This window comes from Ictidomys tridecemlineatus, chromosome 5, assembly GCF_052094955.1.
Source record: "Ictidomys tridecemlineatus isolate mIctTri1 chromosome 5, mIctTri1.hap1, whole genome shotgun sequence".
NCBI classification, from domain to species: domain Eukaryota; kingdom Metazoa; phylum Chordata; class Mammalia; order Rodentia; family Sciuridae; genus Ictidomys; species Ictidomys tridecemlineatus.
In genome coordinates this window covers 171,957,370-171,970,571 of record NC_135481.1, presented here as the reverse complement: position 1 = coordinate 171,970,571, position 13,202 = coordinate 171,957,370, and the positions used below count along the sequence as shown (strand labels likewise).

The 13,202-nt window shown below is 48.1% G+C and overlaps 1 protein-coding gene across 1 annotated transcript in view; it reads right to left on the bottom strand.

The window, feature by feature from the left end:
• Window positions 1-13,202, bottom strand: part of Siglec1 (sialic acid binding Ig like lectin 1) — a 27,653-nt gene extending 14,451 nt beyond the window's left edge. Inside the window, exons 1-7 of the mRNA XM_005320518.4 lie at window positions 12,963-13,202; window positions 7,640-7,715; window positions 6,917-7,276; window positions 6,303-6,599; window positions 4,756-5,022; window positions 4,148-4,402; window positions 207-506 (exon numbers count right to left, since the gene is read on the bottom strand). Coding sequence (XP_005320575.2) covers window positions 207-506; window positions 4,148-4,402; window positions 4,756-5,022; window positions 6,303-6,599; window positions 6,917-7,276; window positions 7,640-7,688 — 1,528 coding nt within the window. The 5' untranslated portion in view covers window positions 7,689-7,715; window positions 12,963-13,202. The remainder of the gene's footprint in view (window positions 1-206; window positions 507-4,147; window positions 4,403-4,755; window positions 5,023-6,302; window positions 6,600-6,916; window positions 7,277-7,639; window positions 7,716-12,962) is intronic.

Below are 13,202 nucleotides of genomic sequence, written 5' to 3'. Positions count from 1 at the left end.
TGCCACATTTCCCTTTTTGCCTTGGCTTCTAGGAACTTCTGAGGTTAGAATGACCAGATAGCTCAGATCTTTAATATGACCCAACCAACTAGTTCAGCCTCTCCGTTGAGTCATCTGAACTTTCAAAGGGAAGAGGTCAGAGCATGCCTCCTTTGGGGGGGGGGGTTTCCCCCTATCCACTCCCCTGCAATCTGTGCCCGTGTTACCATTGGCATGGAAGTCCAAGGTGGAGGTGGAATTTCCAAGAGAGTTGGTGGCTGAGCACTCATACTCTCCACTGTCAGCTTGTTGCAGGTCTCGGATCTCCAGGCGCAGGGAGTTAGGAGCAGAGGAGATGCTGAAGCGTGGGCTGTAATCCCTCTCCCCAGAGCTGGAGGCCAAGATGAGGCCACCGTGTGACAGCACCAGTGTGGCCACAGGCTCACTGACCACGGAGCAGTGAAGGATGCCCATAAGCCCGGCCTGTGTCTCCAAGAAGGCCGTCAGGTCTGGAGCAAGGGGTGGGTCTGTGTGGAGACCAGAGGAGGACCTGTCACCCTCAGATGGAGATGCCCTGTTATAACCTATGACCTTGTACCCTGTTTCCCCATAGTGCCCAGGGACAGAGGGCAACCCTAGAAGCTCCTGAGCACCTGTCAAATGCATTTTTGCTCCTGGGCCAGGCAAATCACTCTGTTGTCCCAGTCGGTCCTCATGGCAAAATTACAAGCAGGGATCTGGACCCCACATTAAAGATGAAAAAAAAAATGGTAAAGACCAGATGGTGGACAGCACCTTAACCAAGCCATCAACAGGGACATTACCAGCATGGCACAAACTGACACCAGATGCCTCCCAATAGGATGCACCAGGGTTGACACAGCATCACCCCTGCAACCTTCCTGCCCAAGCTCAGAGTCTTAGGCTATTTGAGTCACATAAATGCAAACTGAGGAATAGCACAGAACAACTGACCTATGCTCTTTAAGCTTCAATGTCATGAAAAATTAAGAAAGACTGAGGAACTGTCCCGGAGAGACACAACAGAAGAATAAAGAGATATGTATGACAACCAAATGCAAAGTGTGTGCCCAGATCTTGGACCAGAAAAAAATGTGCTGCTGAGCACAATAATGCACACCTGTAATCCCAGCAGCTCAGGAGGCTGAGGCAGAGGATCATGAGTTCAAAGCCAGCCTCAGGAGTCCTTAGCAAGAAGACTGAAGCAGGAAACATTGCATTACCAGACCTTAAACTATGCTACAGAGCAATAATAACAAAACAACAACATGGCATTAGTACCAAACTAGACATGTAGACCACAAAATACAAGACACAGATACAAACCCACATAAATATGGTTATCTCATACTAGACAAAGGCGCCAAAAACATAAATTGGAGAAAACATAGCCTATTCAACAAATGGTGCTAGGAAAACTGGAAATCTATATGTAGCAAAATGAAATTAAACCCCTATCTCTCACCCTGCACAAAATCAACTCAAAGTGGATCGAAGACTTAGACAAGACAACAGAGACCCTACACGGAATAAGAAGAAAAAGTAGGCCCAAATCTTCATCATGTTGGCTTAGGACCTGACTTCCTGAACAAGACTCCTAAAAAGTAAAATCAAGAATCAATAAATGGGATGGATTCAAACTAAAAAGCTTCTTCTCAGCAAAGGAAACAATCACTAACATGATGAGAGAGCCTACAGAATGGGAAAAAAATCTTCACCACACACACATCAGATAAGGTACTAATCTCCACGATACGAAAAGAACTCAAAAAACTCAAAACACAACACACAACAAAACAAATAACCCAATCAATAAATGGGCTAAGGAACTGAACTGAACTGACACTTCACAGAAGAAGAAATACAATCAATCAGCAAACATGAAAAAATGTTCATCATCTCTAGCAATTAGAGAAATGCAAATCAAAACTACTCTAAGATTTCATCTCACTCCAGCCAGAATGGCAGTTATCAAGAATACAAGCAATAATAAATGTTGGCAAGGATGTGGGGAAAAGGTACCCTCATACATTGCTGGTGGGACTGCAAAGTGGTGCAACCAATATGGAAAGCAGAATGGAGATTCCTCAGAAGAATTGAAATGGAACCACCATTTGACCCAGCTATCCCACTCCTCAGGTTATACCCAAAGGACTTAAAATCAGCCTACTACAGCGACATAGCCACATCATTGTTTATAGCACCTCAATTCCCAATAGCTGAACTATGGAACCAATCTAGATGCCCTTCAACAGATGAATGGATGAAGAAAATGTGGTACAGTTACACAATAAAACATTACTCAGCCTCAAAGAGGAATGAAATTATGGCATTCGCAGGTAAGTGAATGAAACTAGAGAATATCATGCTAAATGAAAAAGCCAATTCCAAAAAAACAAAAGCCAAATGTCTTCTCTGATAAGCAAATGCTGATTCATAGTGAGGTGAGGGGATAGGGAAGAATGAAGGAACTTTGGTTTGTGTAGAGGGAAGTGAGAATGAGACAGACATTTACCCTATATTCATGTATGATCACACTACTGTAGTGACTGCACCATGTACCACCAGAGGAATGAAAAGTTGTGCTCCATATGTGTACAGTATGTCAAAATGCATTCTACTATAAAATAAATAAGTAAATAAAAATTTTTTTAAAAAGAATGAGAAGTTATACTCCATGGATGTATGATATGTCAAAATACATTCTGCTGACATGTATAACTAAAAAGAACAAATAAATAAAAATAAAAAATAAAAACAAAGCCAGGGCTGGAATTGTAGCTCAGTGGTAGAGCACTTACCTGGCACATGTGGGGCACTGGGTTCAATCCACATAAAAATAAATAAATAAAATAAAGTCATGGTCCATCTACAACTAAAAAAAAAACTTAAAAAAAAAAAGAAAAAATAAAAAAAGGCCAGCCTCAGCAACAGTGAGGCGCTAAGCAACTCAGTGAGACCCTGTCTCTAAATAAAATACAAAATAGGGCTGGGGATGTGGCTCAGTGGTTAAGTGCCTCTGAATTCAATCCCCAGAACCCACCCTCCCCAAAAAATTTTTTGTTCTAAAAGACATTGTGGAGTCAATTGCTAAAATTTGGATATGGACTATAGGTTAAATAATCATCTTGGATCAATGTCACACATACTGAGTGGGATCTTTGTACTGGGGCTATGTAAGGGATTGATCTTAGGAAATACTCACTTGAGGAAGTAAGGGGAAAAGAGACATCATGTCTGCAACTGTAACGATGTAAATCAAGATGGTCCTCAATTTACAATTAGTCCGACTTTATAACGGTGTGAAAATGATACACATTCATTAGAAACTGCACTTTGAATTTTGAATTTTGATCCATCCCCAGGCTAGCAATTTCGTGGTATGATTCTTTCTCACACGTGTTGTTGGGCAGTGCAGCCCCCAGTCAGTCCCAAGACCGTGAGGGGAAGCTACTGACACCCTACCATATGCCTGTGGCCAGCATTTTGGTGATACAGCATTCCATAAGTCCCAAGAACTAGTCAACACTTTATATTATAAAGTAGGCTTTGTGTTAGATGCATTTGCCCACCTGTAGTTTAATTTGTTTTGAGCATGTAGGTTGAAGGTTGGTGAAGCTGAGCTACACTGTTCAGTAGATTCTTGATTTTGATATTTTCAATTAACAAAAGGTTTGAGATGTAGCCCCAGCATAAATTGAGGAGCACTTGTATGAAGGTGGATAAATAACACATATGTGCACTGTGCATGTACATGGGGAGGGCATATGTGTTTACATAGAGAGTAAATGTGTGTATACATATAAACATATGTGTAAGCGTGTGTGCGCATGCACATAGAGAGAGAGAAAAGGATAAAGTAACATCTAAAATGTTAGTAAGTGGGGACGATAGGTTAAAGATATATAATTCTTTCTACCATTTTTGCTACTCTTCATAAATTTGAACTTATTTCCAAATAAGACTTTTTAAAAGTAGGAGGAAACTGAGGCCCAGAGAGGTCCAAGTCTTTCCAAAGTCAAGGTGTGCAGAACTGGATTGTGAGCGTGGCCTCAGAGCCCCATGCCAGCAACCCCAAGCCTCCCCCAGGGGCCACCCTCAGGCTCTGCTCTGGCAGTACCAGTGCCACCCCACCCTGGCCACTTACGTTTGACCACCACACTGACAGGGCCAGAGCGCTCGCTGCCCTGGGTGTTCTGCACCTCGCAGAAGTAGAAGCCAGTGTCGGCCCTGGTGGCTGAGGGCAGCTGGAGGGTGGGGGTGTGCGCTTCCTCCAACAGGACATTGTTCTTGTACCAGCTGTAGCGGAGCTCACTGGGTGCCTCTTTGGGAGTGCCGCAGGACAGTGTCACAGTCTGATTCTCCAGGATGGGGTCTGCTGGGCTCACCTTGACCTCGGCCACTATGAGGGAAGCATAGGGTACACTAGAGGGACTCCCAGACAACTTGAGCCCCAACCCCTCAGAGTTCCAGATGGCAGCCAATCCGCTTCAATCTCTGTTCAATTCTACTGCACCCCTCCCCATGTAGGGAAGCCTCTTGGAATTGCCCTGCATCTCTGTCTTATTGACGGGGGTCCTCTGGACACCCCACTCTGTCATGTGTCCCCCAGTGAGGCAGAGCTGGGATTCACATCTGCATCCCAGAGGCACAGAGCTACGCCTCTGGCTTTGCCCTGGCTCTGCTCTCCTCAGTCCCATGGCCTGGAGCCCCCACCCCACCCTCTGGCTAGATCCAGCCTCACCCAGGACTCACTGAACACATGCAGGCTGACTGGGGGTGAGACTGAAGAACCAACGCTATTCTCAGCTTGGCAGGTGTAGACTCCCGCGTCGCTCCAGGCTGCCTGGGACAACTGTAGCACACGACCGGTGGCTTTCAGGAGCTTCCCGTCCTTGAACCACTGCACGGAACTGATCCCAGGGTAGCTGCTGTTCACTTGGCAGGTGAATGTGACCAGATCACCTGGAAGGATGTTCCGCCCCGTGGGGCTGAGGAGGACCTCCACGTCTTTAGGGGCATCTGCAAGTCATGATGCAGGTGTGGGGTAAGGGAGCGGGGTAGCACACCTCTCGTTTCCTTTCAAAACTCTGCTCTTTGCACTCAGAGCAAACATCAGTCCCAAGAGTTCCTCCGTCCTGTCCTCCTCTACCCCAGACACATGCCTGCCCCCTTCCTTCTCCACTGAGGCTCTGATAATGCGATGCTTGGCCTGGAGTCCAGCTTGTGCAGCCTTCTGTGGTTTTCTGCTTCAGGGGGTGAGTTGCATGAACAAGGTCACGGGCACCACTTTGCTTGCTTTAGTGGCCTGTGGTGGTTGTTGGTGAGGGACCAGCCCCTTAATGGCAGGGGCCAAAGGGTTTGTAAGGAAGGAACTGGCAATACTAAGAAACTACATTTCTTTAAATCTTGTTCCAAGGCCTCTTTCTACGTAAACATGCTAATAAAAGCTAATATTTCCAAGTGTCCAGCACTCTTCTAACTACCTTACCTGTGTCAACTCCTTTCATTTAAAAAAAAAAAATTTAGTTGTAGTTGGACACAAAGGTATTGTACCTTTATTTATTTTTTTATTTATATGTGGTGCTGAGAATCAAACCCAGGGCCTCAATGGTGCTAGGCAAGCGCTCTACCACGGAGCCACACCCCCAGCCCCTTATTTCCATTCAATTCTGAGATAGGAATGAGGAATCATTAGCTCTACTAAGCAGATGAGAAAACAGATGGGAAACAAGTGGCTAGCCCAGTGTTTATTCATCTAGTGGATGGAGGCCAGCAGACTGGTGCTGGTATCCACTGGTGCCTGTGGATAGTACTTGTTCTAGAACAGCTGCCCCATTTTATTGAGATGGGATGAAGCATAACCAATGGAAACCGGGGCTTTCTCCCCATTGACTCGGCCCAGGCCCCAGTGATACCCTGGTCATTGTGACCATGTGCAGCTTAAAGCAGAAAAAGTGTAGACTCCATCTTACCAGCTCCTCCAGAGAGGGTACTTGTCGCCAACCTAGGGAGGGGGCACTTGTCACCAACCCCCAAAGCTACTTGGAGGCTTATCTATTCCTTGACCTTTTGTGTCTCCCCTTCTCTGGCCTTGAGGATTGACCCTTTCTTTGAAGCCAACAGAGTTGGAACAGAGCCATTCGACTTGGCTCTCAGAGCATAACACTCCCTCTTCATCGGCACTGCCCTGACTGTATGCCTGGTTTTGCCTCAGGGACATAGTCTCTGTTCCCCTCTCTCCATTGGGGAGCCACGGACACAGTGCTCAGTAACGAGGGCAGGACCCCTCGCACACTCACACTGCACTTGGAGGCGAATCTTGCGCTGACTTCTGAAACTGGACACTGAGACCTCGCAGAGCAGTGTCCGGTCATGGTCCTGCCATGACAGGACCATATGAAGGGTCTCCAGGTGGCCGACGCCGGTGGGGTCAAGCTTCTGGAAGCTGGAGGTGACAGAGCGAGTGGGGTCCTGGCCCTGCCATGTCAGGCTGACTGGCTTCTCCAGGCACGAGTAGGGTGTGGAGCAGTTGAAGTTCACTTCCATGCCCTCTCGCAGCTCCATGGGGGAGGCAATGATGGGCTCACTGGGCTTCTCTGAGGACAAAGACAGGTGTGCTCAGGACTCCCCTTTGCCACATCTGAGACCTCATGCCCTGGAAGCCCCAGCTGAAAGGGGAGACCTGATCAGGGGACTTAATGGCAAAGCGAGGCTACTTTCAACCTCCAGCCCCACTTTGGTGAATGCACAGGTTTGCTGGGGCTCAGACTGGGGGAGGGTGGCCAGGGGCTGGAATTGAGGTTGAGAAGGGACCAGGGTGAGGTTTAGGACAAAGTCTGATGCTATGAGCCATTGGGTCTAGAAGCAGCTTGGAAGTTCTTTCCAGACAGTAGCGAGACTCCCCATTCCTCACCTGTCACAGAGACCGAGGTGCCTCTGACATCAACCCAGCGGTTGGTATCACTGATCTCAAAGCGGAAGTTGTAGGTGCCTGAGTCCTCAGGCCGCAGGTCCTTCAGCAAAAGGTTGCAGACTTTGTGTTGCATATTCCCCAGCAGCTGGGCGCGGCCGCGGAACCGTGCCTCCACCAGTGTGGGATTCGCAGAGTGGGTCACCACCTGCCGCTGGCCCGAGAATTCATAGTACCAGATGGCTGTGATGCCATCGGGCACTTCCACGTTGGCAGGGAAGCTGAAGATGCAGGGGATGAGCAGGCAAGACCCCTTCACTCCCTGCACGGTCTTGGGACTAGAGACACCCCATGAGGTGTGGCCTGGTGAGAGGGTGGGAGAGGACATACAGGAGGGTGATGCAGGCCTTGGGACACCACATGCCCTGCCATTCACCCCAGAAAAGGTGCCTCAGGTAAATCCCAAAAACCATGCTCTGCCCTACCCTCACAGCGCACCCCTAGCTCAGGCTAGCTCAATGTCCTAGGGGTACGGTACGGATGTCCCTTGGGGGCTGCTCAGAGGCCTGGCAGGGTGGCTTCGAGAGGAAACTTGGCCTCCTGCTCAGCATCCTGCCACTGCCTGCCTCTGACCCCTCTTGACCTCAGCAGCCAAACCTGACCAAGGCATATCCAGTCTGCAGAGGGCTGGATCTTCTGAGGCTGGGTCCTGGGACATAAGCTTACCTGGTGGGAAGAATGAGGCCAAAAGGAGCAGCCAGAACAGGAAGCCCATAGCAGGTCCTCAGGTGGGTTCCAGTGCCTAAGAGGTGGTACACAGAGTGGCTGAGCATGCAGGAGCCTCCTAGGACTACCCCAGGCACTGAGGGTCCAGCCCTGTGTCTCCACCCGCTGAGCTGGCCAACCTAGGAGAGGACCGTGTTCCTAAGGATGTCTAGGGTGGCCGCCAGCAGGGAGCCAGGAGCCCACGTTTCCTGTCCAGGCTCTGCACAGAAATGCCCTCACTGGGTGGTGTTTCCAAGAAAACTTTCTACTCCCCTTTGCCCAAACTCAAGTTCTGCTTTTCCCCGCCCCTCAAGAACCAAGGCAATCACTGGCAACTGAGCAGCTGTTTCTCCCTCCTCCCCTACTCCCCTGCCCCATCCATGCTACCCAAATTAACAGGAACTGGAGCCCAGAGAGGTCCAGGGCACCCAGTGAGAATGACAGTGGGTTTTTTTTTCACTTGAGAGTTTACTCCCTGTTACCAGCCTTACCAGCTACAGGCCATAATGGGGTTTGATTAAATTTAGCCTAAATGCTGCCTTTAAGAATCACTCCTCTGTTCAAAACCCTTCTATGGCTCCCAACTGTCAGTGAGATGTGAAAGGACCCCTTTCTTGCTCCCTGCTTTATCCCATTCCCTGTCCCCACCAACCCACTGTGGGGCCAGTCTTTCTGCTCAGTAGCTCCCTAGCTACCCAGCTCTGTCTCTACCAGGTCTTTGCCTGCTGAAACCTTATTCTGCCTTCAAGGTGCAGCGCACGTGGGACTTTACACTGGAACTTCTCCTTTGGTGTCTTTGGAGTCACCCCAGCGCTCTCTCTGTGTTTGCCTTGTTCTTGGTGGCCTCCATTTTGGAAAACCTAGGACTGAGGCTATAGGAGCCCCAGCAGTACAGAGCCCCCCAGGCACATCAGGGTCTCCCTCAGTTGGTGAGAGAGGGCTGTGGCTCCTTAGGGGTTCAGAGCAGAGACAGGGAGGTGACAGAGCAAGTCTAGGTGTGACATGCCTACTGTATACTGTGCACAAGAAGGCACCCCATGCCATGGAGTGCCTCTGGTGGGGAAGGAACGCCATGGAGTACAATAGATGTTAAGTCCAAAGGGGAGAGATAGCAGAAACTACTGAAGCTCTAAAACTCTTAGAGGATAAGATGGGTGAAAATCTTCATGGCTTTAGATCAAGCAATGCTCCTTGAGCATGTCATCAAAAACACAGGAAAGGGAAACAGAAACTGACATAATGGTGTGTGCCTTTAATCCCAAGTTCCTCTCTGGAGGCTGAGGCAGGAGGATCATGAGTTCAAGGCCAGCCAGGGCAACAGAGCAAGACCTCCATCTCAAAAGAAAAAGAGAGAAAGGAAGGAAGGGAAGGAGGAAGCTGAAAAGAGAGAGAGAGAGAGAGAGAGAGAGAGAAAGGAAAAAATGGACAACTTGACCCTCATCAAAACGAAAAAATTTTGAGGTAGGCATCATGGGCTGTTGTCCCCACTACCTGGGAGGCTGAGGCAGGAAGATCACTTGAGCCGAGGAGTTTGAGCTCAGCCTAGACAACATAGCAAGATTCTGTCTCGAAAAAGACAAAAAGAAGAAAAAAAGAAAGAAAAAGAAAAAAGTCTGTGTATCAAAAGGCATATCCATAGAGTAAGAACAAAACAAAAAGATTGGAAGAAAATATTTGCAAATCATTTCAGGGATTAATATCCAGACTACATAAGGAATTCTTACAACTCAAAAGAAAAAAAAACTAACTCAGAAAATAGACAAAGGACTTGAATTGACATTTCTCTAATGAAAATAAGCACTCAGTCAATAAACACAGGGAAAAAAAATGTTCATCATTAGCCATTAAAGAAATGCAAACAAAAACCACAATGAGCTACCACTTCACATCCATTTAGAATGGCTATCAATGAACAAAGAAAGTAGAAAATGAAAACGAAAAATGTTGATGAGTATGTGAAGATGTGAAGAAGTTGGTATTCTAGTACTTTTTTTTTTTTTTTGGTACCAGAGATTGAACCCAGGGATATTTAACCACTGAGCCACATCCCTAGCCCTTTTTATATTTTATTTAGAGACAGGGTCTCACTGAATTGCTAAGTAAGTGTCTCACTAACTTGCTGAGGCTGGCTTTGAATTTGCGATTCTCCTGCCTCAGCTTCCTGAGCTGCTAGGATTATAGGGGCCAGGCCCCTTGTGCATTATTGTTTGATGGGAATTTAATGATATGGAAAACAGTTTGGAGTTTTTTTCAAAAAGTCAACAGGGAGTTACTATGTGGCCCAGCAACTCCATTCCTAGGCATGTATTCAAAAAAGCATTAAAAACAGAGATTCAAATCAGTACTTGTACACCAAAGTTTATAGCAGCATTATGTACAAGAGCCAAAAGGTGGAAGCTTCCCAAGTGCCCATCAACAGAAGAATGCATAAACAAAGTGTGGTGTGTGCATACAATGAAATATTAATCTATCGTAAGAAGGAATGCAATTCTGACATTTGTTATAACACATGTGAAACTTGAAATCGTTACGTTGCGTGAAATCAACCAGACACTAAAGGACAAATATTATATAGTTCTGCTTACATGAATCTTCTAGAAAACATAAATTCCTAGAGGTAGAAAATGAAATAGAGTTTACCAGAGACTAAGGGGAGGAAGGAATGGGTAGTTAGTATTTAATGGGAAATGAGTCTCTCTTGTGGATGATGAGAAAGTTCTAGAAAGATAGTTGTGATAGTTATAAGCCACTGAATTGGACATTCAATGACTAAGTTTTATATTATGTATATTTTATCACAAAAGATAGTTGTGATAGTTACAAGCCATTGAATTGGACATTCAATGACTAAGTTTTATATTATGTATATTTTATCATATACACTGCTGTCAACTTTGCAAACCTCCCTGGTTCCTGCTGACTCTGCGAAGTGACAGAAGAGCCTGAGAAGGCTGGACATGGGGACAGGAAACTCATGACCTCTCCCAGCCCCCGAGCCCATCTGCCTCATGGGTTATGTGCTGCTGACTCTGCTATGTCCAGGGGCACACCTGGGGAGGGCTGAGCAGATACCCAGGCTTGGACCAGGCCTGGACCAGGCCTGAGCTGCCATCAGGATGCCCAAGCAGTACTCAGCTCAGTGCAGAAGGCAGAAGGGATGTCCTGGAAGGTAGCACAGCAAAGGGCATGGGCAGGTCAGGAACTCTGCTCCCCCAGGGACCCAGGCCTTTCCTGGGATTGCTCCAGCAGACAGATCTGGTCATTTGCACTGGCCTAGCAGCTCGTCCTCAGTTTTTGGCACTCCTAGGCCTGCTTCCCTTCTGGGAAGACAACCCTGCAGCCTGTATTGGAGATGGGCCTCAGTGGGACTCTGAGGCCCAAAGTTGAAAAAGCAACCTGTTGGGCACATTGGGGTATGTGTGGCCTTGGGGCCCAGACCTATGCAGAGTGTCAGGGGCATTTCTCTGCAGCAGGGGACATTAGCAAGCTATGTCCATGTTATTCCTGTTACTGGCAGCCGAGCCAAGAAACTACCTGGATCCAGCAGGTTGGACTTGGCCATCTGCCCACATAGGAAAACAGCACATGATATAAAAAGGAAAAATTAATTTAATGATGTTTTATCAAATGGCAGAGAAGCAGCTTATTCTTATGCAGGTGGACGGCTGAGTCTAGTCAGCTGAAAGCAGGGCAGATTCCTTGGCTTGCTGCAGGTAACATCCCCAGCTGCCTAGTTCTTTCCATCTGGGGTCCTAGAATGGATAACACTGAACTTCACAGAGGAATGGTGGGTTTGGACATATGGAGCATGTAGGAGGACCTTTCTAGACTCACCTAGATCACATTCTGCAGAAGTCACCAGTGCTTAGCTTAGCCCTAAAGGGGTCATTCCCATTGAAGACCAGATCAGCTGGTCCATCCCCAAAACCAGCCTTGACCCAGAAAACTGTCCCGGGGTAGGGGGGGAGAGCAGGGACAACCCCAGAAAGAAAGACCCTCATCCCTGTTTGAAAGGTTGGTATGGAGGGGAAGGAGCCCCCTGAGCTTGGGTTGGGGCTGGTGAGCATCTAGTGCCCCTGGTGGTAGAGAAACCTTTTCAGTCCTGGACAGGAGCCATGAATGTACTGGAGGACAAGGAGCTCTGCCACTCTGAAGAAAACCTTCCCTTGGACAATGACTCTTTTGGACAGCACTGCCTTCATCCTGTGTCTCCAAGTCTTGGGTGGTCCCAAGGCAGGGTTTTAAATCCCAAGAACTGTCATGTGGCAGGTTGGATGGCACCCATGTTTGCTGCATATAAGATCAAATGCCTTGGGACATCTTGGAAGGGCAGACTGGGGCCCCAAAGCCCTGACCTCTGATCCCAGAGGCCAAGTCTGATCAGGAAGAAAGGGCCAAGAAGTTTTGCTATAGGCAGGATTCGGTTTCTCTTTCCTGACACCAGGGCTTCTCCCCAACTTCCCTCTTGAGCTGTAAAAGGAGGGACACAGGATGATAAGGCCAGCTGGAGTGCCCTGGCTTAATATAGGAAGTCAGGGTTAGGGCGGGCAGTTCCAGGAGTAGCTTATTTTCAAAATAAAGGAAAGCCCCAAATACAGGTCCAACATTAATTCTGCAAGCCACAGAATTCATGTATAATATAGAGGGGCTTTTAACGGCAACATTAGAAATTTCACATTTCATTCCTTAAACTGGCTCTAAATGCCCCCAGCTGGAGCCACCCCTCCCTGAGCTGCGACAGACAGTACTGAGGGTCCCTCTCGCAGGCAGATAAAGTGATGGATGGATGGAGTCGGAGAACAGAGGAGATTAAGGCTGGGCTGAGCTTGGACTGAGATGGCGGGGGGTGATGGTTGGGATTTGGAATGGAATCTGGGCTGGGATTGGGTTTGCCATGGAAGTGAGAAAGGTGTCTGGGGCAAGGTGACAGGTGAGGTGCAGGTGAGGTTAGGATAAGGCAGAACTGGGTTAGGATGAGGGTGATGGGGTTGGGGCTGGAATAATGATGGTTGGGGTGATCACGCAAGTGAGATGAGGTTGGAACAGGAACTGGGGTCCACACAGGGTCGGGTTAGGATTGGGACTGTGCTCTGCACTGGGAAAGATTTAGGGTGGTAGAGGAATTTAGGTTCTGACTACAGCTCTGGTTGGTGTCTTGGGTTTGGGTTGTTTGGGGATCTAGCCCTCACACCCAGATGACCCCCAGCAAGTCTCAGCCTCTCCCTACTCCCCACCTTCCGCTCTTCCCCTCACCCCGCCCTCCAGGCCCAGGGTTGGGGAGTACCTGCTCCACAGGAGGAAGTGGCTGCGAGGCTAGCAGACCTGCCAAGAAGAAACGGAAGAAAAGCCAGGAGCTCTTGGTGCAGCTGGTTTCCCTGGGTTCTGCCACCCCAAGAGAGGAAGATCCAGTCTCTGGTGCTGCTTCCTCTTTCTCAAAACCTCAGCTCTTCGCCCCAGCCCAGAGTTTGGCCAGGGAGGCAGCTGCAGGCCTTGCACAATACCAGGACAGGAAAGACCTAGGCCC